Below are 25,982 nucleotides of genomic sequence, written 5' to 3' on the forward strand. Positions count from 1 at the left end.
AATAACTGATGATGGTTAAAGTAGAGAGGATATAAAATGTAGACTGGTTATGGAAAGGAAAGTGTTTCTGAAGAAGAGAATTTGTTAACATTGAGTGTAGATTTAAGTGTCAGGAAGTATTTTCTGAAAGTATTTGTATGGAGTGTAGACATGTATGGAAGTGAAACATGGACACTGAATGGTTTAGATAAGAAGAGAATAGAATCTTTTGAAATGTGGTGCTTAGAAGAATGCTGAAGATTAGATGGATAGATCTCGTAACTAATGAGGAGGTACTGGAAAGGATTGGGGAACAGAGGAATTTGTGGTACAACGTGACTAGAAGAAGGGATTGGTTGGTAGGACACATTCTAATTTAGTAGTAGAGGGAAGCGTGGAGGGTAAAAATCATATAGGGAGACCTAAGGATGAATACAATAAGGAGATTCAGAAAGATGTGGGTTGCAGTAGTTACTTGGAGATGATGAAGGCTTGCACAGGATAAAGTGGCATGGAGAGATGCATCAAACCAGTCTCTGGACTGAAGACCACAACAACAAGAGTTCCTAGATAACAGAAAGCATCATGTCATTCTCAATGGAGAGAAGTCCTCCGAAGTAAGAGTGATTTCAGGTGTGCCGCAGGGGAGTCTCATAGGACCGTTGCTATTCACAATATACGTAAATGACCTTGTGGATGACATCGGAAGTTCACTGAGGCTTTTTGCAGATGATGCTGTGGTGTATCGAGAGGTTGTAACAATGGAAAATTGTACTGAAATGCAGGAGGATCTGCAGCGAATTTACGCATGGTGCAGGGAATGCCAATTGAATCTCAATTTAGACAAGTGTAATGTGCTGCGAATACATAGAAAGATAGATTCCTTAACATTTAGCTACAAAATAGCAGGTCAGCAACTGGAAGCAGTTAATTCCATAAATTATCTGGGAGTATGCATTAGGAGTGATTTAAAATGAAATGATCATATAAAGTTGATCGTCGGTAAAGCAGATGCCAGACTGAGATTCATTGGAAGAATCCTAAAGAAATGCAATCCGAAAACAAAGGAAGTAGGTTACAGTATGCTTGTTCGCCCACTGCTTGAATACTGCTCAGCAGTGTGGGATCCGTACCAGACAGGGTTGGTAGAAGAGATAGAGAACATCCAACGGAGAGCAGTGCGCTTCATTACAGGATCATTTAGTAATCGCGAAAGCGTTACTGAGATGATAGATAAACTCCAGTGGAAGACTCTGCAGGAGAGATGCTCAGTAGCTCAGTACGGGCTTTTGTTAAAGTTTCGAGAACATACCTTCACCGAGGAGTCAAGCAGTATATTGCTCCCTCCTATGTATATCTCGCGAAGAGACCATGAGGATAAATTCAGAGAGATTAGAGCCCACACAGAAGCATACCGACAATCCTTCTTTCCACAAACAATACGAGACTGGAATAGAAGGGAGAACCGATAGATGTACTCAAGGTACCCTCCGCCACACACCGTCAGGTGGCTTGCGGAGTATGGATGTAGGTGTAGATGTAGAACAACCAGTTATTCTGAATTAAAATACCGATATTGGCTTTAACTGGCAGTTCTCTCTCACCCGTATTTTGAACTTGTGGTTTCTATGCATGTGTCTGCTATAGTAGCTTTGCACTGTGCTAACAATATTTTTTATACCCCCTGCTTAGAGTTGGAGATTCTGGATCTATGAATAGGATAGTAGATTCTTGTTCAGTGGAACAAGAATTTCTGATTTCACTGATTCATCTCAGGTGGAAACTGGGTTGTTTCCATCATAAAGTGCACAACTTATTCCTATCTACCCAATTATAAGTAGTGTCTTATATCTGGCAATTGTTATAATGCTGAGACATAAAACTTTAATTCTTATATTCTTGTTGCTCTACTACTGAGCTATTGAGAGTCCCTTTGCTTACCTCATTATGCTTCATCATTGTATTTTTATGTAACTCGACAAACGTTTGGTGCTTTGTTTTTGATTACAGGCATTCCACTTTTCATTATTAATTTAATAATATCGTATTGATGTTCCTTCACTCCTGATGCATGTGATTACAGAGATTGCGTGTCCATACAGCTCACTGGCCTGATTATGGAGGCCGCCTCAGTCAGACTCATGGTATGCTCTGGTGAGCCGCCAAAGGAACAGTATTATTTAAGTAATTGCAAACGAGTGCTCAGCCCTTTCAGTGTGTTCAGTTCTATACACAATCTGTACTTCATTGTATCTTACGTTGACTCTATAAAGCACTATGTTCCAAAAATCATGTTTGTTCTTGCCATAACAAACTTGGCAACGAGTGAGAGTAACATTTTCCCTGCCTGTTAGTGTCAATTCTAAATAAACCACCAAGCATCTTGCCTGAATACATACTCCAATGTATCATTGCCCAGCAGAAGCTTTCGCGTAACAACAGCAGGCTCTCACCACCGCTCTTGTCATGTGGCATCTGCGTGTTTGTGGCAGGTTACTCTTCCATCAGTGCAAATGTCGCCCTTTCCGGCATGTGATGAATCAGCTGAAGATTGCTATATTGGGACTCCAGTGAGACACAGTTAGACCAACATTTTCAGGTTTTTCATGTGGGCGATACAAACCTGTGTAGGACTTTCTTTCTTTCTTGGCTTTCACCATGCCTGCATCAGTTGTTGTGGCAGCTTGTGCCTTTGCAAGATCTAGCCAGCTTTTGATGAAATGTGCAAGGTTCTCTTGACCTGTTGTTGTGGCAGAACACATGTCACTGCAACGCTTGTAGAATTTTACCGTTGATATTATAAAGCCTGGGCTGCAGAATTACATGAGTTGAGCCATCCTCATAAATTTGTTACTGGTACCCATCTCAAATCCTACACTGATCCCGTGGTCCGTGATGCTGTTATTTATTTGGTCCCAGATAGGGAAGTCCACAAAAAAGCACTTCATTGCGAGAATCCGACACTTACAGATGTGCTCAATATGGTAGTTCTTTCAAGTGTCACGAGGTGCAGGCAACCAGATTGCTGCATGCTGGGAGGCATCGGGAGTTGCTCAGTCAACCCCTGTCAGGAATGTTGCAAGTGTTCAGGATGAAGGGAAAGCCGTTGTAGCAACCTTTGACTCAACGTCTTGTGGGACAGTGTTGGCTACTCACAGCAGCAACAGGCTGTGTCACAACACTGACCACGTGCGCCCTTCCATCTTGCCTGTACTGCTTCCTCCAGCACAAGTATGCTGCATGCTCTAAGCATTGGGTCCTTTGCAACAAGTGTCAAAAGAAAGGCAACATTGCAGATGTATGTAACTCCTCTTCAAACGTGGCAGACACAGTAGTACCAATGGACATAAAGTCTTATCTCTACTGTGCACATCTCCCCAAACAAATTTCTTATTGACTTACATGTGTTTTCGTAAACTGTTGAAAATATAAATGGACACAGGAGATTGTACTCAACCCTCCCACACATCAACATTAACTTTTTCTGTCTCTTCAAAAGCTTCGAGAACTGAAGGTATAAAAGAGAAAAATTTTTTACTTATCTTCATTTTCTCTTGTTGTTTGCTGCAGTTCTCTCATCTAGGGGTACATTCTTGAGGCTGAAATTTTGATTTTGTAGGTTCCTCTTGATCTGAACAATGTTTTAAGATTTGCCTGTTTTAACCTTAATTTTATTTTTTGTCACATTTTTCAGTATCATACCAACTTTACAGTTTCCACTTCAGAACACAAATTCACATTGTTGTTGACACGATTATGTCTGCTTCCATCAGAGGCATTCCCACTACTCCCTTAAATTCTGTGGTACTCACAATATTCCAAAGAGTTCACAAAACAAAAGAGTTTACAAACTTTCTTGACAAAAGAAGAATCATTGCCAAGATATAACATTATTTTGTAAATGAATCCAGAAATAAATTTAATAATTAGCATTTGGTTGTGCAGTTAATAATATGAATTTTAAGTATGCCAGTTTTCGCAACAAATTGTTGCCTCATTAGGAAAGAGGGAAGGAGAGGGAAAGACGAAAGGAAGTGGGTTTTAAGGGAGAGGGTAAGGAGTCATTCCAATCCCGGGAGCGAAAAGACTTACCTTAGGGGGAAAAAAGGACGGGTATACACACACACACACACACACACACACACACACACACACACACACACACACACATATCCATCCACACATATACAGACACAAACTGTATATGTATATGTATATGTGTGGATGGATATGTGTGTGTGTGTGTGTGTGTGTGTGTGTGTGTGTGTGTGTGTGTGAGTGTGTATACCCGTCCTTTTTTCCCCCTAAGGTAAGTCTTTCCGCTCCCGGGATTGGAATGACTCCTTACCCTCTCCCTTCCCCCCTGCGGGTCCGGGGATTAGAATAGGCCCGAGGTATTCCTGCCTGTCGTAAGAGGCGACTAAAAGGAGTCCCTCCCCCTCAAGGGGGTAGTTAGTGCCTGCGCCCGGAGACAGACGGTTCCATGACCTCTATTTGCGGTCATTTTGCTTTTTCACTTCTCGTTTCTTCCTTCCTTTGGTTGGTTCCTTTCTTTGCTCTTTACCACCTCACTGTCTTCCTTACTCTTTCCCTTGTCTTTTTCTCCTTGCCTTCTCATTGCCTTCTTCTCCTTGCCTTCTCTGGTCTCCGCCTCAGCGTTTGAGACAGTCTGTCCTCTCTCTCCCTCTCTCTCTTCTTTTTCCTCTTCTTCCTTCCTCCCTGTGCGTGCCTGAAGGCCGACCCACGCGTTCGCACGCTTAGCCGGTGACGGGGTAACGCACGCACGCACGCACGCACGTACCCCCTGGTAAAGGCCAGGCCGAGGGAGGGGTGATTGCCTGAGCTGATACCTTCTGACCATGCCGATTGGTCCCTCCGTCTGTTTCACGGGAGGTGTGACCTGAGGTGTAAACATTCACCTAAGGCGGGAGTGCCCTCTGAGAGGGTCCCCACAAGGAAGGAGCACGCCATCGGAGACACTGGCAATCATGGGGGATTCCTCCGCAATGGATTTCACTCCATGTCTCTCGACTTCTGCCCAAACACGGAAACTTGACCAGCCACCAGTGACAAAAGTACTACCACCTGCCCCACAGTTCCTCGTCGTATCTCGCTCTGAGGACGGAAAGAATTTTTCCTCTGTCAACCCTTTCGTAATCCAGAAGGGCGTGGATGCCATAGCCGGATCTGTCAAATCTTGTACCAGGTTGCGTAACGGTACCTTATTACTAGAAACTGAGAGTGCCTTTCAGGCACAAAAACTGCTTCGGGCCACACTCCTGTACACGTTCCCTGTCTGGGTGGAGGCTCACTGAACTTTGAATTCGTCTCGTGGTGTAGTCTATACTAGATCCCTCGACGGATTGACTGACGAGGAGATTCAATCTTTCCTCGCTGAGCAGGGCGTGACGGCTGTCCATAGGGTCATGAACAAGGTCAACAATGACCTTGTACCGACCCGGACACTTTTCTTGACCTTTGATAGTGTTAAGCTGCCATCGCGCATCAAGGCGGGCTACGAGGTTATTTCTGTTCGCCCCTATGTCCCGACACCTACGCGCTGCTACCAGTGTCAGCGTTTCAATCCCACACGACAGTCTTGTTCCAATGCGGCTAAATGTGTCACTTGTGGCAGGGATGCCCATGAGGGTGACTGTCCACCTCCGTCTCCTCGTTGTGTGAACTGTCAGTGTGACCATGCCGCATCCTCCCGCGACTGTCCTGTCTATAAGGACGAACGCTGTATCCAAGAAATTCGGGTCAAAGAGAAAGTGTCCACCTCAGCTGCTCGCAAGCTATTGGCTAGTAGGAAGCCCACGCTGCTCCCAGCGGGGAAATACAGTACTGTCCTCGCCTCTCCTCGGACTACCAGGGAGGTGGCAACCCAGACATGCGATCTGACCTTCAGCACCACGGTCGTCCGTTCGGCCAGTGCTAAGATCGCGCGGTCGACGCCTCCTCTTCCTCCCATCACCCCACAGACACCAGCCCCTTCATCAGCTTCTGCTAAGACGAAGACCCAGAAGTCAGATGCACGGGCCTTCAAGAAGGAACCGTCCCGTGCCGACTTCCTACGTACCTCGACCTCCCAGCCTTCGACCGGTACTTCCACCAACGACCTTCCAAGAAGGCTCATAGGAAGCACAGTTCTCCTTCTCCGCCATGGCGCATTTCTTCTCCTGCGCCACCCAGCGGTTGCCGCCCCAGGCCGTCATCCGTTTCGCCTGGCCGCACCGCTGGTAGCCGAACATCTGGCCGTTTACCGGCGGAGGAAGCTCCCCCTCCCGGCCATCTTGCCAAGATGGCTGATGAACCTATAGACCCAATGGACGATGACTGTCCGCCTACTGATAGCGGCGGCAGTGCTCGCTCGAAGCCAGGTCCTCAGCGGCCTTCGAGGTGACCCCTTCTTTCATCTTCCTTTTCTTCTTACGATGGCACTTATTCACTGGAATATTCGCAGCATTCGCTCCAACCGAGAGGACTTGAAGTTGCTGCTCCGCTTGCACCGTCCGCTCGTCGTAGCCCTCCAGGAAACGAAGCTACGCCCATGCGATCAAATTGCCTTGGCACACTACACCTCTGTGCGTTTTGACCTACCCCCTGTGGTAGGTATTCCGGCTCATGGAGGGGTTATGTTGCTGGTCCGGGATGATATTTACTATGATCCCATCACATTGCACACCGGACTGCAGGCAGTTGCCATCCGCATTACTCTCCCCACTTTTACATTTTCCATTTGTACCATCTACACTCCATCGTCATCTGCCGTTACCAGGGCAGACATGATGCAGCTTATTGCTCAGCTACCTGCCCCATTTTTGTTAACTGGAGACTTCAATGCCCACCATCCCCTTTGGGGCTCTCCGGCATCCTGCCCGAGGGGCTCCCTGTTAGCAGACCTTTTCAACCAGCTCAATCTTGTCTGCCTCAATACTGGCGCCCCTACTTTTCTTTTGGACACATCTCACACCTATTCCCATTTTGACCCCTCTATATGTACTACCCAACTTGCACGCCGGTTTGAGTGGTATGCACTTTCTGATACATATTCGAGCGACCACTTCCCGTGTGTTATCCATCTCCTGCAGCATACCCCCTCCCCGTGCTCATCTAGTTGGAACATCTCCAAAGCAAACTGGGGGCTCTTCTCTTCCAGGGCGACCTTTTAGGAACAAACCTTCACAAGCTGCGATCGTCAGGTCGCCCACCTCACAGAAGTCATTCTCACTGCTGCTGAATATTCCATCCCTCACCCTACTTCTTCTCCACATCGCGTACCGGTCCCCTGGTGGACCGCAGCATGTAGAGACGCTTTACGTGCTCGTCGACGTGCTTTACGCACCTTTAAACGCCGCCCTACAGTGGCGAATTGTGTCAATTATAAACGGTTACGTGCACAGTGTCGTTGTATTATTAAAGAAAGCAAGAAAGCCAGCTGGGCTGCTTTCACAAGCACCTTCAACAGTTTTACTCCTCCTTCTGTTGTCTGGGGTAGCCTGCGCCGGCTATCTGGCACTAAGGTCCACTCACCAGTTTCTGGCTTGATGGTCGCGAATGACGCCCTTGTGGCCCCGGAGGATGTCTCCAATGCCTTCGGCCGCTTTTTTGCAGAGGTTTCGAGCTCCGCTCATTACCACCCTGCCTTCCTCCCCCGCAAACAGGCAGAGGAGGCTAGGCCACCTAACTTCCGCTCCTCGAATCGTGAAAGTTATAATGCCCCATTCACCATGCGGGAACTCGAACACGCACTTGCCCGGTCACGGTCCTCCACTCCAGGGCCTGATTCTATTCATATTGAGATGCTGAAGAACCTTTCTCCTGCGGGTAAAGGTTTTCTTCTTTGTACTTACAATCGCATCTGGACTGAGGGACATGTTCCCGCATGCTGGCGCGAGTCTATTGTTGTCCCGATTCCTAAACCAGGGAAGGATAGGCACTTGCCTTCCAGTTATCGACCCATCTCGCTTACCAGCTGTGTCTGTAAAGTGATGGAGCGAATGGTTAACTCTCGTTTGGGTGGCTGCTCGAGTCTCGACGCCTACTTACCAATGTACAATGTGGATTTTGTAGGCGCCGCTCTGCTGTTGACCATCTGGTTACCTTGTCGACCTTCATTATGAATAACTTCTTGCGGAAGCGCCCGACCGCGGCTGTGTTCTTTGATTTGGAGAAGGCTTACGACACCTGTTGGAGGGCGGGCATTCTCCGCACCATGCATACATGGGGTCTTCCGGTCGCCTCCCTCTTTTTATTCGTTCCTTTTTAATGGATCGACAGTTTAGGGTACGTGTGGGTTTTGTTCTGTCAGACACCTTTCACCAGGAGAATGGGGTGCCACAGGGCTCAGTTTTGAGCATCGCTCTCTTCGCCGTCGCGATAAATCCAATAATGGATTGCCTCCCAGCTGATGTATCAGGCTCCCTTTTCGTGGACGATTTTACCATCTATTGCAGCACGCAGTGTACACGTGTCCTGGAGCGCTGTCTTCAGCGTTCTCTTGACCGTCTTTACTCCTGGAGTGTCGCCAATGGCTTCCGTTTTTCTGCCTAGAAGACGGTCTGTATTAACTTCTGGCGCTACAAAGAGTTTCTCCCACCGTCCTTATGACTCGGTCCCGTTGCTCTCCCAATCGTGGAGACAACAAAATTTTTAGGTCTTACATTTGACAGGAAACTTAGCTGGTCTCCACATGTGTCATATTTGGCTGCCCGTTGTACCCGTTCTTTAAATGTCCTCCGTGTTCTCAGTGGTATGTCGTGGGGAGCGGATCGAACCGTCCTACTTCGTCTATATCGGTCGATCGTCTGCTCCAAGCTGGATTATGGGAGCTTCGTATACTCCTCTGCACGGCCATCCATCTTACGCCGCCTCAACTCCATACAACATCGGGGTTTACGACTTGCGATCGGAGCGTTTTATACTAGTCCCGTAGAGAGTCTTCATGCTGACGCTGGCGAATTGCCACTCACCTACCGGCGCGATATACTGCTTTGTCGGTATGCCTGTCGGGTACTGTCAATGCCCGACCACCCGTCTTATCGTTCCTTTTTTGACGACTCTCTCGACCGTCAATACGGGTTGTATGTCTCTGCCCTGCTACCCCCTGGAGTTCGCTTTCGTCGCCTCCTTCAACACCTTAATTTTTCACTCCCTGCAACCTTTCGAGTGGGCGAGAGCCACACGCCACCTTGGCTCCAGGCTCAGGTCCGCGTTCACCTTGACCTCAGCTCGCTCCCAAAAGAGGTTACCCCCGGTTCGGTCTACCACTCCCGTTTTGTTGAACTTCGTTCGAAGTTCATTTATATGACCTTCATTTATACAGATGGCTCAAAGACCAATGACGGGGTCGGGTGTTCCTTTATTGTCGGGGCACAAAGTTTCAAATACCGGCTCCATGGCCATTGTTCGGTCTTCACAGCTGAGCTCTTTGCCCTCTACCAGGCTGTTCTTTACATCTGCCGCCACCGACATTCTGCTTATGTCATCTGCTCCGATTCCCTGAGTGCCATCCAGAGCCTCAGTGATCCGTATCCGGTTCACCCTTTCGTGCACCGGATCCAACGCTCTCTTCAGCAGCTGGTGGACGTCGGTTCTCCGGTTAGCTTTATGTGGGTTCCTGGCCATGTCAGTATCCCTGGGAACGAAGCTGCAGATGCCGCGGCCAAGGCTGCGGTCCTCCAGCCTCGGACAGCTTCTTGTTGTGTCCCTTCGTCGGATTGTAGCAGGGTAATTTGTCGGCGCATTTTATCGCTGTGGCATGCCGATTGGGCTGCACTTACAGACAACAAGCTTCGGGCCTTGAAACCTCTTCCCGCGGCTTGGACGTCCTCCTCCCGCCCTTCTCGGCGGGAGGAGGTCGTTTTGGCCCGGTTATGCATTGGACACTGCCGGTTCAGCCATCGCCATCTGCTGACGGCTGCGCCGGCGCCGTTCTGCCCATGTGGGCAATTGCTGACGGTCCGCCACATTTTAATGTCCTGTCCGGATTTTAACACACTGCGTCTTGATCTTGGCCTGCCATGTACTCTAGATGCCATTTTAGCGGATGACCCACGAGCAGCTGCTCGCGTTCTTCGTTTTATCAATTTGACAAACCTCTCTAAGGACATTTGATGATGCTATATTTTAATCCTATGCCTGTCAGTCTGTCTTTTATCGTGTTTTCCCTTTTAGTTGTTGTTTTAAACTTGTGCCTCGCGGTGCATTCTTAACGTAGTCAGGGCGCTAATGACCATTGAAGTTGTGCGCCCTAAAAAAAAAAAAAAACAAACCTCTCCCTTAAAACCCAGTTCCTTTCGTCTTTCCCTCTCCTTCCCTCTTTCCTGATGAGGCAACAGTTTGTTGCGAAAGCTTGAATTTTGTGTGTATGTATGTGTCTGTTTGTGTTTCTATCGACCTGCCAGCACTTTCGTATGGTAAGTCACATCATCTTTGTTTTTTTATATATATATATATCTAAAAACAAAGATGCTAACAAAGAGATAGAGGGGCTGGCCAGTACTTACCTCAGCTCAGTACAGCCGATAGATACACATAAAACAGAACTGAAAATTTACATTCCTAGCTTTCGGAACTTTGTTCCTTCATCAGGGAGGAGAGAGGGGAAAAAAAGGGAAGAAGGGAAAGTGGATTCAGTTACTCACAACCCAGGTTATGAAGCAACAGGGAAAGGTAAACAGGGAGGGTAGCAAGGATGGAGGACAACCATGCCTCCATCCTTGCTACCCTCCCTGTTTACCTTTCCCTGTTGCTTCATAACCTGGGTTGTGAGTAACTGAATCCACTTTCCCTTCTTCCCTTTTTTCCCCCTCTCTCCTCCCTGATGAAGGAACAAAGTTCCGAAAGCTAGGAATGTAAATTTTCAGTTCTGTTTTATGTGTATCTATCGGCTGTACTGAGCTGAGGTAAGTACTGGCCAGCCCCTCTATCTCTTTGTTAGTATTTGTTTCACATCTTATATGAGATTTTCCATTAATCATTTAAAAACAAAGATGATGTGACTTACCAAACAAAAGCGCTGGCACGTCGATAGACACACAAACAAACACAAACATACACACAAAATTCAAGCTTTTGCAACAAACTGTTGCCTCATCAGGAAAGGGGGAAGGAGAGGGAAAGACGAAAGGAAGTGGGTTTTAAGGGAGAGGGTAAGGAGTCATTCCAATCCCGGGAGCGGAAAGACTTACCTTAGGGGGAAAAAAGGGAAGTTGGTTAGGTACAGTAAAAAGCAGATTCCAATCCTAGGTCAGTTCTTTGCTCCTGTATTTTTTGTCCTCCAACCTTCCTTGGTATGTATCATTCTCATACCTCGCACCTGTTCGGGTTAGATGCATTTAACACTTTCAGTTTCCCCATTGCAGATGAAGTAAATTTAATGTCAAATCAAGTTACATATCAGCAACTGGAGCCCCTCTGCTCTGAATTTTTGTAGCTGTTTTCCCCTGGTCTTGGTTGTGCTACCGGTTTTCAGACCCACATTACTATGAAAGTGTCCACTGGCTCTCATTTTCTTTTTTTCCAGACACACCTGGTGCCTGTCACATTGCATGACTATGTGAAGGCCACATTAGACCATTTAAAGTCACTCGATGTCATTTGGCCTATTTTTTCCGGTGAATGGGCTATGCCACTGGTCATAATTAAGAAGCCAATGCGTAAGCTTCGCGTCTGTGGTGACTTCAGTGTCACAATTACTGCACAGTGTGTGATAGACCCCTTGCCCTGCCCTGATGAGTTGCTTGCTGAATTATCAGGCATCCATTACTTTTGCAAGATTGACTTGTTGGGAGAGTAGCTCCAGCTCCCCTTGGATGAGGCTACTAGGTGTCTTCTTGTTGTCAATACACGTTTCGGCTTATACCGATATTAACGCTTGCCTTTTGGGATCACTGCGGTGTCCACAATTTTTCGGCATTTTTTACACAACTGGCAGCGTCTGCGCCCCGCTGCATCAATTAGCTCAATGATATCATTGTTTCAGGTTTTTCCAATGAAGAGCACCTTAGCAATCTCTGATCATTGTTTTCTGTTTTGCACTCTGCATGTCTTAAGTGCAATCTTGCCAAATCTCAATTTTTTCAGCTGTTGGTTGAGTACCTGAGTTTTGAGGATTTCTCATGGGGGTCAAGCCGTTTTGCGTCACAATGTTGACGCAGTTGCGGCTTGGCCATGGCCAACCTTTATTAAGAAACTGCAGGTGTTTCTAGGTAAATTTGTGTACTACTATAAGTTTTTACCAGACAAATCCACAGTTGCTCAGCCCCTGCATGCATTTTTGCATAAAAATGCAGCTTTTTTTTTTCTTGTCCCCAGCTTGTGACCGAGGGTTCGCGTTGCTTAAATCGAAGCTTCAATCTGCCACATGTCTGGCCACTTTTCAGCTAGGTCAACATCTCATGTTGGCTACAGCTGCCTCTCAGTACAGTCTTGGTGAGGTACTGATGCACAAATACGTGGATGGCTCTGAACAACCCATTGCTTACGCTTCTAAGACTTAACTCCCACTCAGCAGCAGCAGTCTCAAATTGAAAAGGAGGCTTTAGCGAATGTGTTCACGCTCAAGAAATATCACTTCTTATTGTGTGGTTCTAAGTTCCATTTAATCATGAATCACAGCTGTTGGTTGCTCTTTTCAGTCCTTCGACTTCTGTGGTGGACAAGGCAGCCCATTGTTTGCAGCAGTGGACTCTCTTCCTCTCCCATTATCATATCCATTGCTAGCCTTATATCACCTTCTGATCGGGCCAGACTTTGTTTCTGTTTAGATATTGAGAACCAGAACACACTCGATTTTTTTCCCATCACTAGTGCCAGGATATCATTGCCCATTGCTACGGATCCTGTACTTAGTTGGGTCCTCTCTTTTTTGCAGCACGGATGGCCATAAAACCCCATGGGCCATGCCTCAGATCCCATGCATAATTACTTCTTCCTCCAGCACCACCTTTCTGTGTGTGACAGTTTTCTTTTGTTAGCTGCGGAGGACGCTGCTCCCTGAGTTATGATTCCTCCTTGCTTATGCCATAATGTGCTGTGGCTTCTGCATGTTGGTCATTGGGGGACCTCTCACACCAAAGCTTTGGCCTGCCGGCATGTGTATCGGCCAGGCATAGATGGGCAGATTGAGTGGCTTATTGCCACTTGCACTCATTGTGTTACCAACAGGCAGCTCTGTGTGCATCTTTCTCCCTGGCTGGTGCTACAGCACCCATGGGAGCGTCTACGAGTCGATTTTGCAGGGTCCTTCCTAAATGCCTTTTCCTAGTTTGCCGACATGGTGTGTTGTCTGTCCACATCTGCTGTGGCGACTGTTTCAGCCCTGTCTAAGAATTTTGCAGTTGAGGGAATTCCATATACCGTGGTTATCAATAACGACCCCTAGTTTGTTTCTCAACAATTTACATCTTTCAATCAGGCTAGTGGTGTTCACCATCTCACAGTTCCATCATTTCTTCCTCAATCTAATGGTGAAGCCGAAAGTTTGGTTCAGTCATTTAAAACTCAGATGCATAAGTATGTATCCAAATGTGCTGTGAAATTGGTTTAGACCGTTTTTTGAGTTCATACCATTTCACTCTGGTGGACGACAGGAGTCTGGCAGAACTGCAACATGGATGCCAACCACTGACTCTCCTTCACCTGCTGGATCCGACACCGGCATTGCCAGCTCAGTGACGGTTCCAACTGGCTGCACCTGTCTGGGCTCGTGATTTCGGCCGCTGCCCAAACTGGGTTCCAGCCATCATCAAGATTTGTGGGGACAGGTGCCTGTGTGTATTCTGCACTCCTGATGGGCGGATGTCCCGTCACTTCGAACAGCTGCCAGCTGCAGTCACGTACAGTGGGGTCTGTTCCGGAGGACCCACTGCCTCCCCCGCCACCACCAGTGCCTGTTCCTGTGTCACCGATGGTTTGGTTCGTGCCACAGTGTGGGTCGCTGCCTGGTGGCTTGCTCTCTGTGGTCTTTGCTTGTGTCCCCAGTTGTTGACTGCAGCCTCTAATGCAGGCTCCACTTCACTTAAAGCTGCAGCTGCTGCCACCTCCTTTCATGGGTTCTCTGTGGCAGCCATCTCCGACGTCCACACTGACACGTGCAGCACCGCTTGCTGACCACGGCAAGGATATTGCTATCAAGACGCTGTACCCAGCCCTGCCCTATGGTCTTTCACGAATCAGAGGGTGCCTGCCCACCACATGCTGCAGTAGCCGCCATTGTCAGGCGATGAAATGGATATCAGCACTGTCTTTGGTGTTTTCGGTGACTAGTAGTCTCAGTGCCTTGTGAGATCAATGATTTTCCTTTTTTTTCTGACAATACCAGTGCTTTTTCTCAGTACCCTCGATTTTTTTGGTACCCTGCATTTTTCTGTGCCTGATGTTTTTATATGTGTATGTATGTTGTTTTCCCACCCCCTAGAAGGGAGGAATGATGTACCTTCACTCGTGATGTGCGCAATTTCAGAGACCACGCATCCGCACAGTTCACAGGCCTGCTTAAAGAGGCCACCTGGGTTGGCCCCCTGCCGTGCTCTGGTGAGGCACCATAGAATCAGTGTTATTCAAGTGATTGCCAATCAGTGCTTGGCCTATTTAGTAACCTGTATTACTTTTTTTCATTCAATTTGTTCAGTGCTATGTGCAACGTGTACTTCATTGTATCCTACTTTGGCTCCAGAAAGTACTATGTACCATAAATTGTGTTTGTTCTTGCTAAAAAACCCATGTTTAAATTATTTACTCATATTCTTACTTTTACATGCTACAGATCACTTAGAGAAACTGTAAAATGAAAAGAAAAGTAGAATTCATCTGTAATCATTAATATTCATGTTGTTACAGAGCCTGATGTACTCCAAGTTACTGCTCGATACACAGTTGGCAGCGAACCAAGAGATATATTTTTCTTTCGTGAAGGCACAACTGTATTCTGGAATGTTTCAGAATTAGAGTGCACAAATGTTTTGTCATTTGTGAAGCCATATGAAGAGAACAGTTATGATGAAAGATTAGTTAATCAGGAAAGTGAACTGATGGAATACACTTACATTGATGTAGGGTATGTAGTCTGTCATAATACTAAATTATAGTTGCAAGAATAATAGGAATGTTGCTCTAGCCCTATTGTCTCCATTGTCGCACATGCAGTATCACGTAAACACCTAATTTTGTATTATACATACACATGGGTAGCAAGTAATATAGAGATGGGGATGCAGGTGACAAAAGCTGATGTCACCTTCAGTTGAGTAATTGAAGAGAAAGTAAATATTTTAAATTACACATGTTTATCATCACTGCAATGATATGTTTAATTATATAATTGAAAATTGATATGTAACTACTAAATATAAAAACAGGATGAACTAAGGCATCACCCCTTCGAAAGGCATATGATATTCTGCCTTAAGTAACAATAATTTCCACCATGTATGAGGGCTTTCGAGAAAGTAACAGATGTTTTAAAATAAAAAAAAAAAAATAAAAAAAAAATATGGAAAAATCAAATTTTATTATATAGATTTTAAAGGTTCACTTAAACTATTTTTCTACATAATCACCATTCAAATTGAGGCACTTATCATACCACGGCACAAGTTTCTCAGTACTGTCTCTGTAGATATCTGCCGCCTGTGATTGCAACCACTGGTTTATACAAGCATACAATTGGCCGTCAGTATCAAAGCATCACTGGCACCAAATCCAGATTGTATGGTGGATGAGAAAACACCTCTCACCCAAAACCACGTAGGAGCTCTTGAGTACAATTGGCCATGTGTGGTAGTGTATTGTCGTGAAAAAACCAAACTTGCACTAAGTGTTCCCAGATGCTTGTTTTGCATCATCCATCTTAGCTTTGTAAGTGTTTGACAATAGTTCTCTAATTTAGCTGTTGTGCCATGCTCAAAGAAATCACCAAGAATCATTCACTTAGTCACCAAGTCCCAAAACGCAGCAGCCATGATCTTTCTTGCTGGCAGGGTTTGCAAACAGTTGGTGTCTTGGGAGAATTTGTGTGTCCCCAGTTCATTGACTATCTTTTTGTTTCATAATTGACATGCTACACCCAAGTCTCATTCCCAGTTACGGTACAATCAATAACTTTGTTACCATTTTTCTTGTAATCTTCGAGGAAGGTCGGTACCGCTGTCTGTCTGCTTTTTCTTTATGATTTTGGAAATCCACCTAACAGAAAATTTGTGGTAACCAAACTTCTCCACCACAGTTTCATGTATCAGATTCTACAAAATTTGGGGAAAATCTTTTGAAAGTTACATAATTGTGAAACGACGATGTTCATAATTTTTGTCGTTTATTTTCATCACCAGTTCATCAGTCACAAGGCTACGTCTACCATTGAGGTCCTCATTGTTAATTTTGTCACTTAGAAGAAGGTGTAATTAGATGAATGACGAACAATTACTTCACTTAATGGAGGTTTATTCAGCTCTTGCACATATAAGCGCGCGGAGCGAACTGCTTCCAGCCAGAACACATACAGTGTATATACAGCTACAGAACATTCCAGTACAATGATTCTTGACATTGTGGATACTTCTAGAATGTACTCGAAGCAAATGTAGAAATTAAAATTGTACAGTCCAGGTGAGTTTTGAACTCATGACCCTTCATGCAACAGTTTATCATCATAGCCACTACACCACGATGCTACTCAGATTCTTCTGCTACATTGCTCCCTCCTTAAGAGAACAGCATCTCAGTGTTACATCCTCCTAGTCTGGAAACGAGTCATTGGTCCTGCATACTCCGACTCCTGGTGACTGATTCTCGCCCTGGCGGTGATTTTCTTAGAACTTCTTTTGCCGCTACACTCTTCATCACCTTTCCACTTGTTGTCTGTCGCTGGAGCTTTGAATTTACTCTGGGTTGCAGGATCCTTATAGGGCTTCATTCGAAGGACGTTGACCGTATCTCTGACCTTTCGTCGTCTTGTGTCGGGGTTGAAATCTTCAACTTCATAAGTAACATCAGACAACTGTCTTACAACTTTATAAGACCCAAAGTAGTGCCTGAGGAGCATCTCAGAGAGACCAACCTTCCGAACAGGAGTGAAGATCCAGACAAGGTCACCAGGCTGGTAGACATCAGGGCGGTGGCTTGCATCATACTTTCGGCGATCGTTTTCTTGAGCCTGCAGCATGCAGAGTCGAGCTAACTGCAAGCTTCCTCAGCTATGGTTAACACCTGGCTGATTTAGTCGTCATCCACATCATCAGGATGTAACAGAAACACAGTGTCCATTGTCGTATTTGCCTCACACCCATGCACCAGGAAAAATGGAGTAAATCCTGTGGTGTCTTGTTTGGCACTGTTGTAGGCAAATGTCATGAAAGGTAGCACCTCATCACTGTTGCTCTGCTCAACATTGACAAACATTGATAGCATGTCAGCCAAGGTCTTATTAAGGCGTTCAGTAAGCCTGTTAGTTTGTGGATAGTAGGCAGTCGTCATGTGATGAGTAATGTTGCACCGACGGTTTATCTCTGTCATAAGGTTCAATTGAAAAACGTTCCCTCGATCTGTAATTAATGACCTTGGGGCACCGTGTTTTAATACAATGTCTTCCACAATGAATTTGGCTACCTCGAATGCTTCAGCTGTCTTCATGGCTTTTGTAATGGCATAGGGTGTCAGATAATCATTGCAAACAATAATCCATCTATTGCCACTAGCAGACGTTGGAAATCGTCCGAGGAGGTCAATCCCAACACGCTGGAAAGACGTTTTGGCTGGTGGAATTGATATGAGTCGGCCAGGTGGTTTCTGAGGAACTGCCTTTCTCCTCTGGCACTCTTGACAGTGCGACACATAGTGATTGACACTCCTAAATAAACCTGGCCAGAAAAATCTCTTGTGGATTCTATCGTATATCTTAATAAATCCTAAATGTCCGGCCTCAGGTGTGTCATCGAATTTGTGTAGAACATCTAAGGGCATGTGTTCAGGAATCACTCGGAGCCACCTCTTTCCAAATGGATCAAAGTTTTTGTTGCTAAGTAATCCATTAACTACCTTAAATTGTCCTTTCACATCCTCTGACTGATTTAAGACAAGCATAATTTGAGATATCTTGGCGTCCTTCTGCTCAGCAGAGAGATCCTGGAGTGAAGCGAGACAGACACTGTCTTCATCAAAGTCTTGATGGTCTTGCAGAGGGTTTCTTGAGAGACATTCGGCATCTTGGCGTTTTCTTCCACTCTTGTAAACTATGGTAATGTCATACTCTTGAAGATGTAGTGCCCACCTGGCAAATTGTCCTGTTGGATCATTAAGACCTGTCAACCATCAAAGTGAATGATGGTCTGTAACAACTGTGAATGACCTTCCATAGAGATACTGTCAAAACTTGCACATGGCCCAGACCACAGCAAGACATTCTCTTTCTGTAGTTGAGTAGTTTCTCTCGGCTTTTGTAAGTGTCCTAAAAGCATAGGCTATAACCTTCTCTTTTCCATCCAAAATTTTCACCAGAACAGCACCAATCCCATACCCGCTGGCATCTGTGTGTAGTTCTGTAGATGCTCTCACATCATACAGACCAAGTACAGTGTCAGTTGTCAGAGCATTTTGCAGCACATTGAAAAAATCTTGTTGAGCACCACCCCAGATAAATTTGGCATCAGAGTTTAACAACTCTTGGAGTGGCCTGCCTTTGATACAAAAGTCTCTGATAAAACGACAGTAATAAGAACATAATCCGAGGAAGCTTCTCACATCTCAAATACTTTTAGGAATAGGAAATTATGTTATAGATCTAATCTTTTCTGGGTCTGGCCACACACCTTCGTTTGACACAAGGTGTCCAAGTATTTTGATTTCATTTGCTCAAAAGAGACACTTTCTTGGATTAAGTTTCAGTCTGCCTTGTTGGAGACACTTAAGAATGGCCCTCAGTCTTTTTATGTGTTTATCAAATGTCTCTGAGAACACTATAAAGCCATCTAAATAACAAAGACACATCATCCACTTCAGGTGCCTTAGAAGATTATCCATCATCTGTTCAAAAGTTGCTGGTGTGTTACACAAACCAAACGGGTTTACCTTAAACTCATACAGGCCTTCAGGTGCGATGAATGCAGTTTTCTCACAATCAGCCTCATCTACTTCGATTTGCCAGTATTCCAAGTACATGTCCATGGTTGAGGAAAACTTAGCCCCCTTCAGACAATCTAGTGTATCGTCAATTCGTGGAAGAGGGTAAACATCCTTTTTAGTTATCTTATTAAGCTTCCTGTAATCAACACAAAAGCGCCAACTGCCATCCTTCTTCCTGACGAGGACCACTGGTGATGACCATGGGCTCTGGCAAAGGCTGAATGATGTCATTCTTCATCATTTTCTCCACCTCGTCGCGAATTATTCGATGTTACATTGCTGACACATGGTATGCTCTCTGGCTTATTGGTTGATGGCCTCCAGTGCTAATCCGGTGCTTCACCGTCGATTTGTCTAATTTGCTCTTCACCTGTGGATTGAAGCAGTCAGAGAACTCTTGAAGAATAGCAGGTAGTTTCTTCTGTTGTTCCTTAGTGAGATCTGGTGATAGTGGAGCTAGAAGATCTCATCTCATAGGGGTAGCGCTAATTTCGCCCACGGACTCGGCATGGGAGGTTTGTATGATGCTCAGCTGTTCTTCAATTAACGGCTCAGCGTTTGCTACGCACATGCATCTTGGAAGGGTCTGCGGTTCTCAGCAACAGTTAACTATCCACAATTCACCAAATCCATTTTTAAACGAGACTACAGAGGTTGGGACGACCGAGTTATTCTTCAGTGGTATGCTTCTCTTACATTCCTCTATAAGATCCATGGGTTGATGCATGGCATGACATGTGACAGTTACCTTTCTAGTGCTGACTGCAGGAATGATCACTTCATCCAGCACACACAGTCTCCACACACTCGGATGCGTATCTTCCTGTCCACAGTATCTCATCTCGTCTAGCATAATCTTTGAGCGACCACAATCTATAATTGCCTGAGAAGCTTTCAAAAAGTCCCATCCGAGAATGACGTCATGACTACATTCTTGTAAGACAGTGAATTCTAAGGGTTGTGTATGGCCACTTATACCCACAGGAATGACACATCTTCCTGTAGGTTTTACATATTTCCCATTAGCCACCTTCAGCAGAGATGTTTTGTTGTCGACAAATACAGTTTTCTGCAACTGACAATGTACTTCTCCAAAATGACTGAATATGATGCTCTAGAGTCCACAAGAGCTTGGGCTGGTCAGCCATCCATGAGGATATTGATGTTGTTTCCTATCATTTCTGTAGTGATCAACGGCAGAGGATTTTTCTCTTCGACGGCCTCACCTCCAAGGAAGGTCACACCCTTTAGTTTTCCAGGTTGCGGCAGCTAGGTGATTGGCTGGAGCTTCTAAACGGCGATGGAGACCTTGATTGGCATGTTGGGGCGCGTCCTCTCCAGTGGTTAGCTTGTGGCGATGGTGACCTACGGTGTCCTGCACCCATATCTTCCTGTTCATCTTCGTTGTTCCAGAGTTGGCATCAGCTAAGATCGGTCTGCTGTCTTCTGGAGCGGGCATCATCAAATATCCGCCACCTTTCTCGACAGTAGCGCACCACGTGTCCCAGTCATCCACAGTGGAAACATACTGGTTGGTTATCCTGGGTCCTCCAGACATCAGTCTTCTTTGATGCCCAAACAGGTTTCTCATGCAGCATTGTGGGAATGTAACTCCACCTGGGTCTCGAATTTTTCACTGTTTTAAAGAGAAATGAAGGACGAGAGATTGGGTTCAATGTTCGTTCCACTTCTTCCCTTATGACCTCTTGAGGTGTCTTGGTTTTTTGCTTGTAGTGCAATCCAAGTGCCTTCTGAACTTCCTGTCTCACTATCTGATGAAGAACACTTGTGAAATCACTTGCTTTCTCCATCACAGACATCAATATGACGTTTGGAAGCTGTTCAAACGTCTTGTGTGTAATTCTTTTTTGATGAATTTTCTCGATATACTGGCACCATTTTATGAAGTCGTTTGCTGTCGAAACCTCCTTCAGGATTAGGGCTTGATACATATCCTCATCAACACCCTTCATGAGATGTGCAACCTTATCTTCCTCCTTCATTCTAGGATACACTATTTTACACAGTTTTAAGACGTCCTGAATATAGGATGCTGAAGTTTCTCCTGAACAGTGTGCCTTGCACTTTAGTTTATCTTCAGCCTTGCAATTCTCTCGTTGTGTGTCACCAAAATACTTGCGCAGTTCCACCTGGAATACTTCCCAGCTTGTGAACTTCCCCTCGTTGTTCTCATACCATTGCTTGGCAGTGCCCTTCAAGTAGAAAAATACGTTAGCCAAACACACGGCGTCATCCCATTTGTTAAATTTGGATATGCGCTCATATACCTTCAGCCACCTGATGAGATCCAGGCCATCGTCACCAGAGAACCCGGAAGGATGTCTCATGTGGTGGCACGTAGTTGCTGTCATCGTAACATCCTCTTCTTCTTCTGTCTCTGATAGATTGCGATCTGTTGAATATGGCTCAAACTTGGGTTTCTCTCCAAGTAAACGTTGGCTTTGTCATGGCCTGATGGGAGCCACTGTGTCATTGATAATGTGCACTATCACAAGTTCCAATACCTGGTGCATCCACCAGAATAATGTCACGTAGAAGGAGGTGTAATTAAATGAATGACGAACACTAACTTCACTCAGCACTTGCACATACAAGAGAGCGGAGTGAACTGCCTCCGGCCAGAACACATACAGTATATGTACAGCTTCAGAACATTCCAGTACAATGACTCTTGACATTTGTGGATACTTCTAGAATGTACTTGAACCGAATGTAGAAATTAAAATTGTACAGTCCAGGTGAGTTTTGAACTCACGACCCAATAGTTTATTATCATAGCCACTACACTACGGTGCTACTCGGATTCTTCTGTGACAATATTGGTACTGTAATTTTTAACATCAATGCATCAATGCTACATTCTGCTTTTAATCCTTATTCCTTTTCCATGCACATCACAAAGGTTGTGATAAATTTCAGTTGGTTTGTAGTTTCTTGCGAAAAGAAAACCAATCACAGGACACACCTCACAAGTGGTGGGATTTTCTATTGTAGTACACATTTTAACAGGTCACAGAAAGCAAAGTAGCAGACACACAGGCCACATGTTGCCACTGCTGGAAGTGTATTGAGTGTAGGAATGTTATAGCAGCTGTAGTACCACTCACCAACATTATAGACCAGTACATCTGTTACTTTCTGGATAACCCTCGTATATGTCAATCACACATCTTGAGAAGGACCCACCTTGCTTACTTCATGTGACTGCCAATGATGCTCAGCACTTGATTAATCAGTCTAAGAAGTACCATCACTGGTTTTTTGAAATGATAGTAGTAGGATTCAATGAAAACTCTCTACGATGTAGGTGAACAGCATTGTAGCAACATCAGTGTTTTCAGAAAGCCTTGATATGTAGAACAATGGTAACGTGGACTCTAGCATTCATACTACATATCAGTGTTGCCAGTATGAAGTCTGAACACCAGTAAAAACTATTGTCATCAATAATGAGATTCTTTCTGCAATACCTGGTTAGTCACAGAAAGGTTCTGGGCTGTTAGTTATTGGGACTGTTAGGTGGATACTAGAAATTTTAAGGAAAATCTAACACTGAAGTGAAAGAAATCTAAAATATGTTCACCATGTGAGACCAGAGTTCCTCCCAGAGGATCCAGTGTTCAAACAACCAGGAATGCAGCAGCCAGGTGATGTTGATGACAACCACCGATATTTTGACAGGTGCACATCTTGTAATTTTCAAGGCAAAGCTGCAGCAAGAAAATGTTGTTCAAGGGAATTAGAACCATGGTTTGCAGTGCAATTGCAGAAATACAACTTTCTCTCTCTCTCTCTCTCTCTCTCTCTCTCTCTAGGGGGTTCCAAATTCTGTCGCCTTTGGCCTTATATAGGAAGCATTTGTAACAGGATTTGTCGTATTTTGCAGAAATATGATGTGAAATGTGTTTTTCAACCAATATCTATGATAAGGGTTCTTTTAGGTTTTAGGTTCCTTAAGGGGACATTGAATGTCCTATGCCATCAATGTTAAATTATCGAATTTTGTGACCCATTATCTTGGAAACATTTTAAGACACCTACTTACAATTTTCCATAATTATTGAATGCACCTTTCTAGATACACTGAACTAGAATTATTACTAAAATTTTATTGTGGGACATGTTATCTTCCCTCTTCTTCTTTTCTCAAACACTCAATTTCTTGACAGAATTTTGTAAATAAATGAACATAAAACAAAACAACCCCGGATATTTTAATTATTCTAGTTCCATATCTGTTGAATCTCACACTTCGCATGCTGTGAAAATTTCATGTCTCTACCGTCTGTACTTTTTTAGAGAATGGGTCATTTATTGCAAAAAAATGTGGTTCAGAGATATTGAGGTTTAAAACTTTATTACAAATTCTTATACAGACTTACATTTCTGCGTCTTTTATGCTCTAGAATTGCCCTGGCCCATAGTATGTCTCTTCTTCAGTGCTGCAACAGCCCAGTGCTTGTCTCCCCTTGTTCTTTCTTGCTTCTTTTGTCATTTGCTGAGCAGCTAACTCTGCTTCACGTACATGAAGCTCATCCAGTTCACACAGTCCTTTAGCTGTGTTCTGTCCAGATCTTACCCCTAACTTCTCCAGAACCTGAAGTCTGTCATAGTTCCCACCATTAAAAGTTATTACAGCATCAGACACTGCCAACTTTAGAGTCATGAGGCCAACAAATACATTTTTAGGCACACGGCACCACACAACATTATTGAAGGACCCTTTCACATTCGGTCTTCCCGTGTAAACACTTATTTAGTAGCTCAGGATTTGCCCCATCTCTTTAAATAGGTTTGATTGCCTCCATTACTGCCAAAGTAAAAGAATGTTTGTGTGTAAATTCATGCAGGGTGCCAGAAAATTCAGGTTGCCTATATTTCCACCAAGTGTTCGGTGGAAGTGGACACAAAGCATGACATGGCTTTCCATTGGTTGATACTCGATGAAAGAAAGTGCTCCACACAGCTGTTTTCATCTTCTCTAAATTGTCACAGTTATCTCTAATGGCCTTCCCATAGTATTCCTGTAAGTCATCAATTACTTTGTCTGTTAGTCTTCCAGCACATTTTATTGTCTTGCCACCAGACAGTATTGTGTTCACCAGTTTGGTTTTTAGGTTACGCAGCCATGTTCCCATCCTTTTCTTGACATGTCCTACACACTCAAGTTTTGTGTAGGAACATCATATGTCTTACTGTTTTGTATTGCAATGAAAGCCTTGCTGTCTCCATCACCTAAGTAATTCACATATCTGACACCTCTCTCCTCCTGCGAATGCTGGAAAATTCTGACTGCTCCTTTTGCCTCCGTTCCTCCACTTGTGCCATCATAATTTTTTATACACTGCTGTTTATGAAGTAATCTGTTCTTCTGGTTCACTGTCAACCTTGGCAGTACTTACTGATAACTTCAAAATCCAAAACTTTTCCAGTGTCAATACTTATTGCAGATGTAAAACCATTTTTAGAACTAAACCCATGCTTTTGCCAAGATCTGTCCTCAGCAGTGCTGATATCTGTGTCACCCTCATTTTGTTCAACAGCTTCTGATGTAGCAGCAACCATTGATTCTTTAGTCACATCATTTACAGAGTCCCCAATTGCTGTTACATATTTTGTATACCTATAAGGTGGTTTTGGAAAATTCAGCACAGTGCAGAGAACATTACCAGCCCTTGGACCGTTAGCAATGCATCTAAGGTCATAGAACAGTCTGACATTAGTTACATACAATTCATTACCTGAACACTTTGATGAAGTATGAAATGCTTTTCCATTTTTGATCTTCTGACATTTAATAATTAATTTATGCACAACACCTATTCTAGCTCCAATATCCTCATAAAGTTTAACTTCACCACCACAAAGACAGCAAGAGACAGTTTCAGAAAGAACTTGTGCAAGGATTAGCAGATCAATAATGGTGTTGTCCATGATGTCATTACTTTTACCACTGTCACCCGTTTATAAAGTCACTTTCCTTTTCGATGCACTAAGGGGCATGGTCACTTCAGAAACGTTATCATGGTTTCCTTCACTGCTAGCACACGTGGTTTCAAGTACTTCAGAAGAAAATGTAGGTCTCACATATCTGTTACCCGCAAATTTGCATTTCTTGAAGTTACTTTTGTGCTTAGTCATTTTATTTATGTATAAAAAGCAGTAGAAGTTAGCTTACTACAAAAATAGCCGATAATCACACTACTTTCAACGAAAACTAGTATCAGAAACAAAGGACTGATTTGTTTATTCATAATGCCAACTTCTGAGACATAGCAGTAGGCACAAAACAAAACAATTCACAGCCTTCTAGACTCTGTAGTTCCCAAAATATGACTGCTCAACTATGGCAGCATATGCTTAGCCGCGAAATTTGACAGTCACACGTCATCATTCAAAGTATTACTTGAAGGTCTCACAATTGTCTGATTTTAATGTATTATATACCAAAACGTTCAGGAAAGTCCAAAGTACATTATGGAGTAGAAAACAGAAAATGTCAAATTTCAACGAATTTCACATACAATGTCCCCTTAAAGGATGATCTTGATTTGCGTTAGGTGGGTGTTTGTTGTATTCCTTGCATTTATGGCATGTCATATATTGGTCAGACTGTCAGGAATGCGGAGGACCATTGTATGTAGCATAAATGTCACATACACTTAAGACAGCTGAGCAAATCTGTAATTGCAGAGCCTCATCTTGGCACTGGTCATCCTATGGCGTGTAACAACGCAGAGATTCTGGAATGAACTTCCAGCTCATGGGATAGTGTTATTAAGGAAGCAGTTGAAATTAAATAAGCAAATAACATTATAAATAGAGATGGATTTTTTCTTAAATTCTGCATCAAAACGCACAAT

At 44.4% G+C, this 25,982-nt stretch overlaps 1 protein-coding gene across 1 annotated transcript in view; it reads left to right on the forward strand.

Moving 5' to 3' along the window:
* Positions 1 to 25,982, forward strand: part of LOC124711980 (required for meiotic nuclear division protein 1 homolog) — a 105,831-nt gene that overhangs the window by 17,421 nt on the left and 62,428 nt on the right. Inside the window, exon 3 of the mRNA XM_047242263.1 lies at positions 14,824 to 15,040. Coding sequence (XP_047098219.1) covers positions 14,824 to 15,040 — 217 coding nt within the window. The remainder of the gene's footprint in view (positions 1 to 14,823; positions 15,041 to 25,982) is intronic.

This window comes from Schistocerca piceifrons, chromosome 8 (genome assembly GCF_021461385.2).
Source record: "Schistocerca piceifrons isolate TAMUIC-IGC-003096 chromosome 8, iqSchPice1.1, whole genome shotgun sequence".
NCBI classification, from domain to species: Eukaryota; Metazoa; Arthropoda; class Insecta; order Orthoptera; family Acrididae; genus Schistocerca; species Schistocerca piceifrons.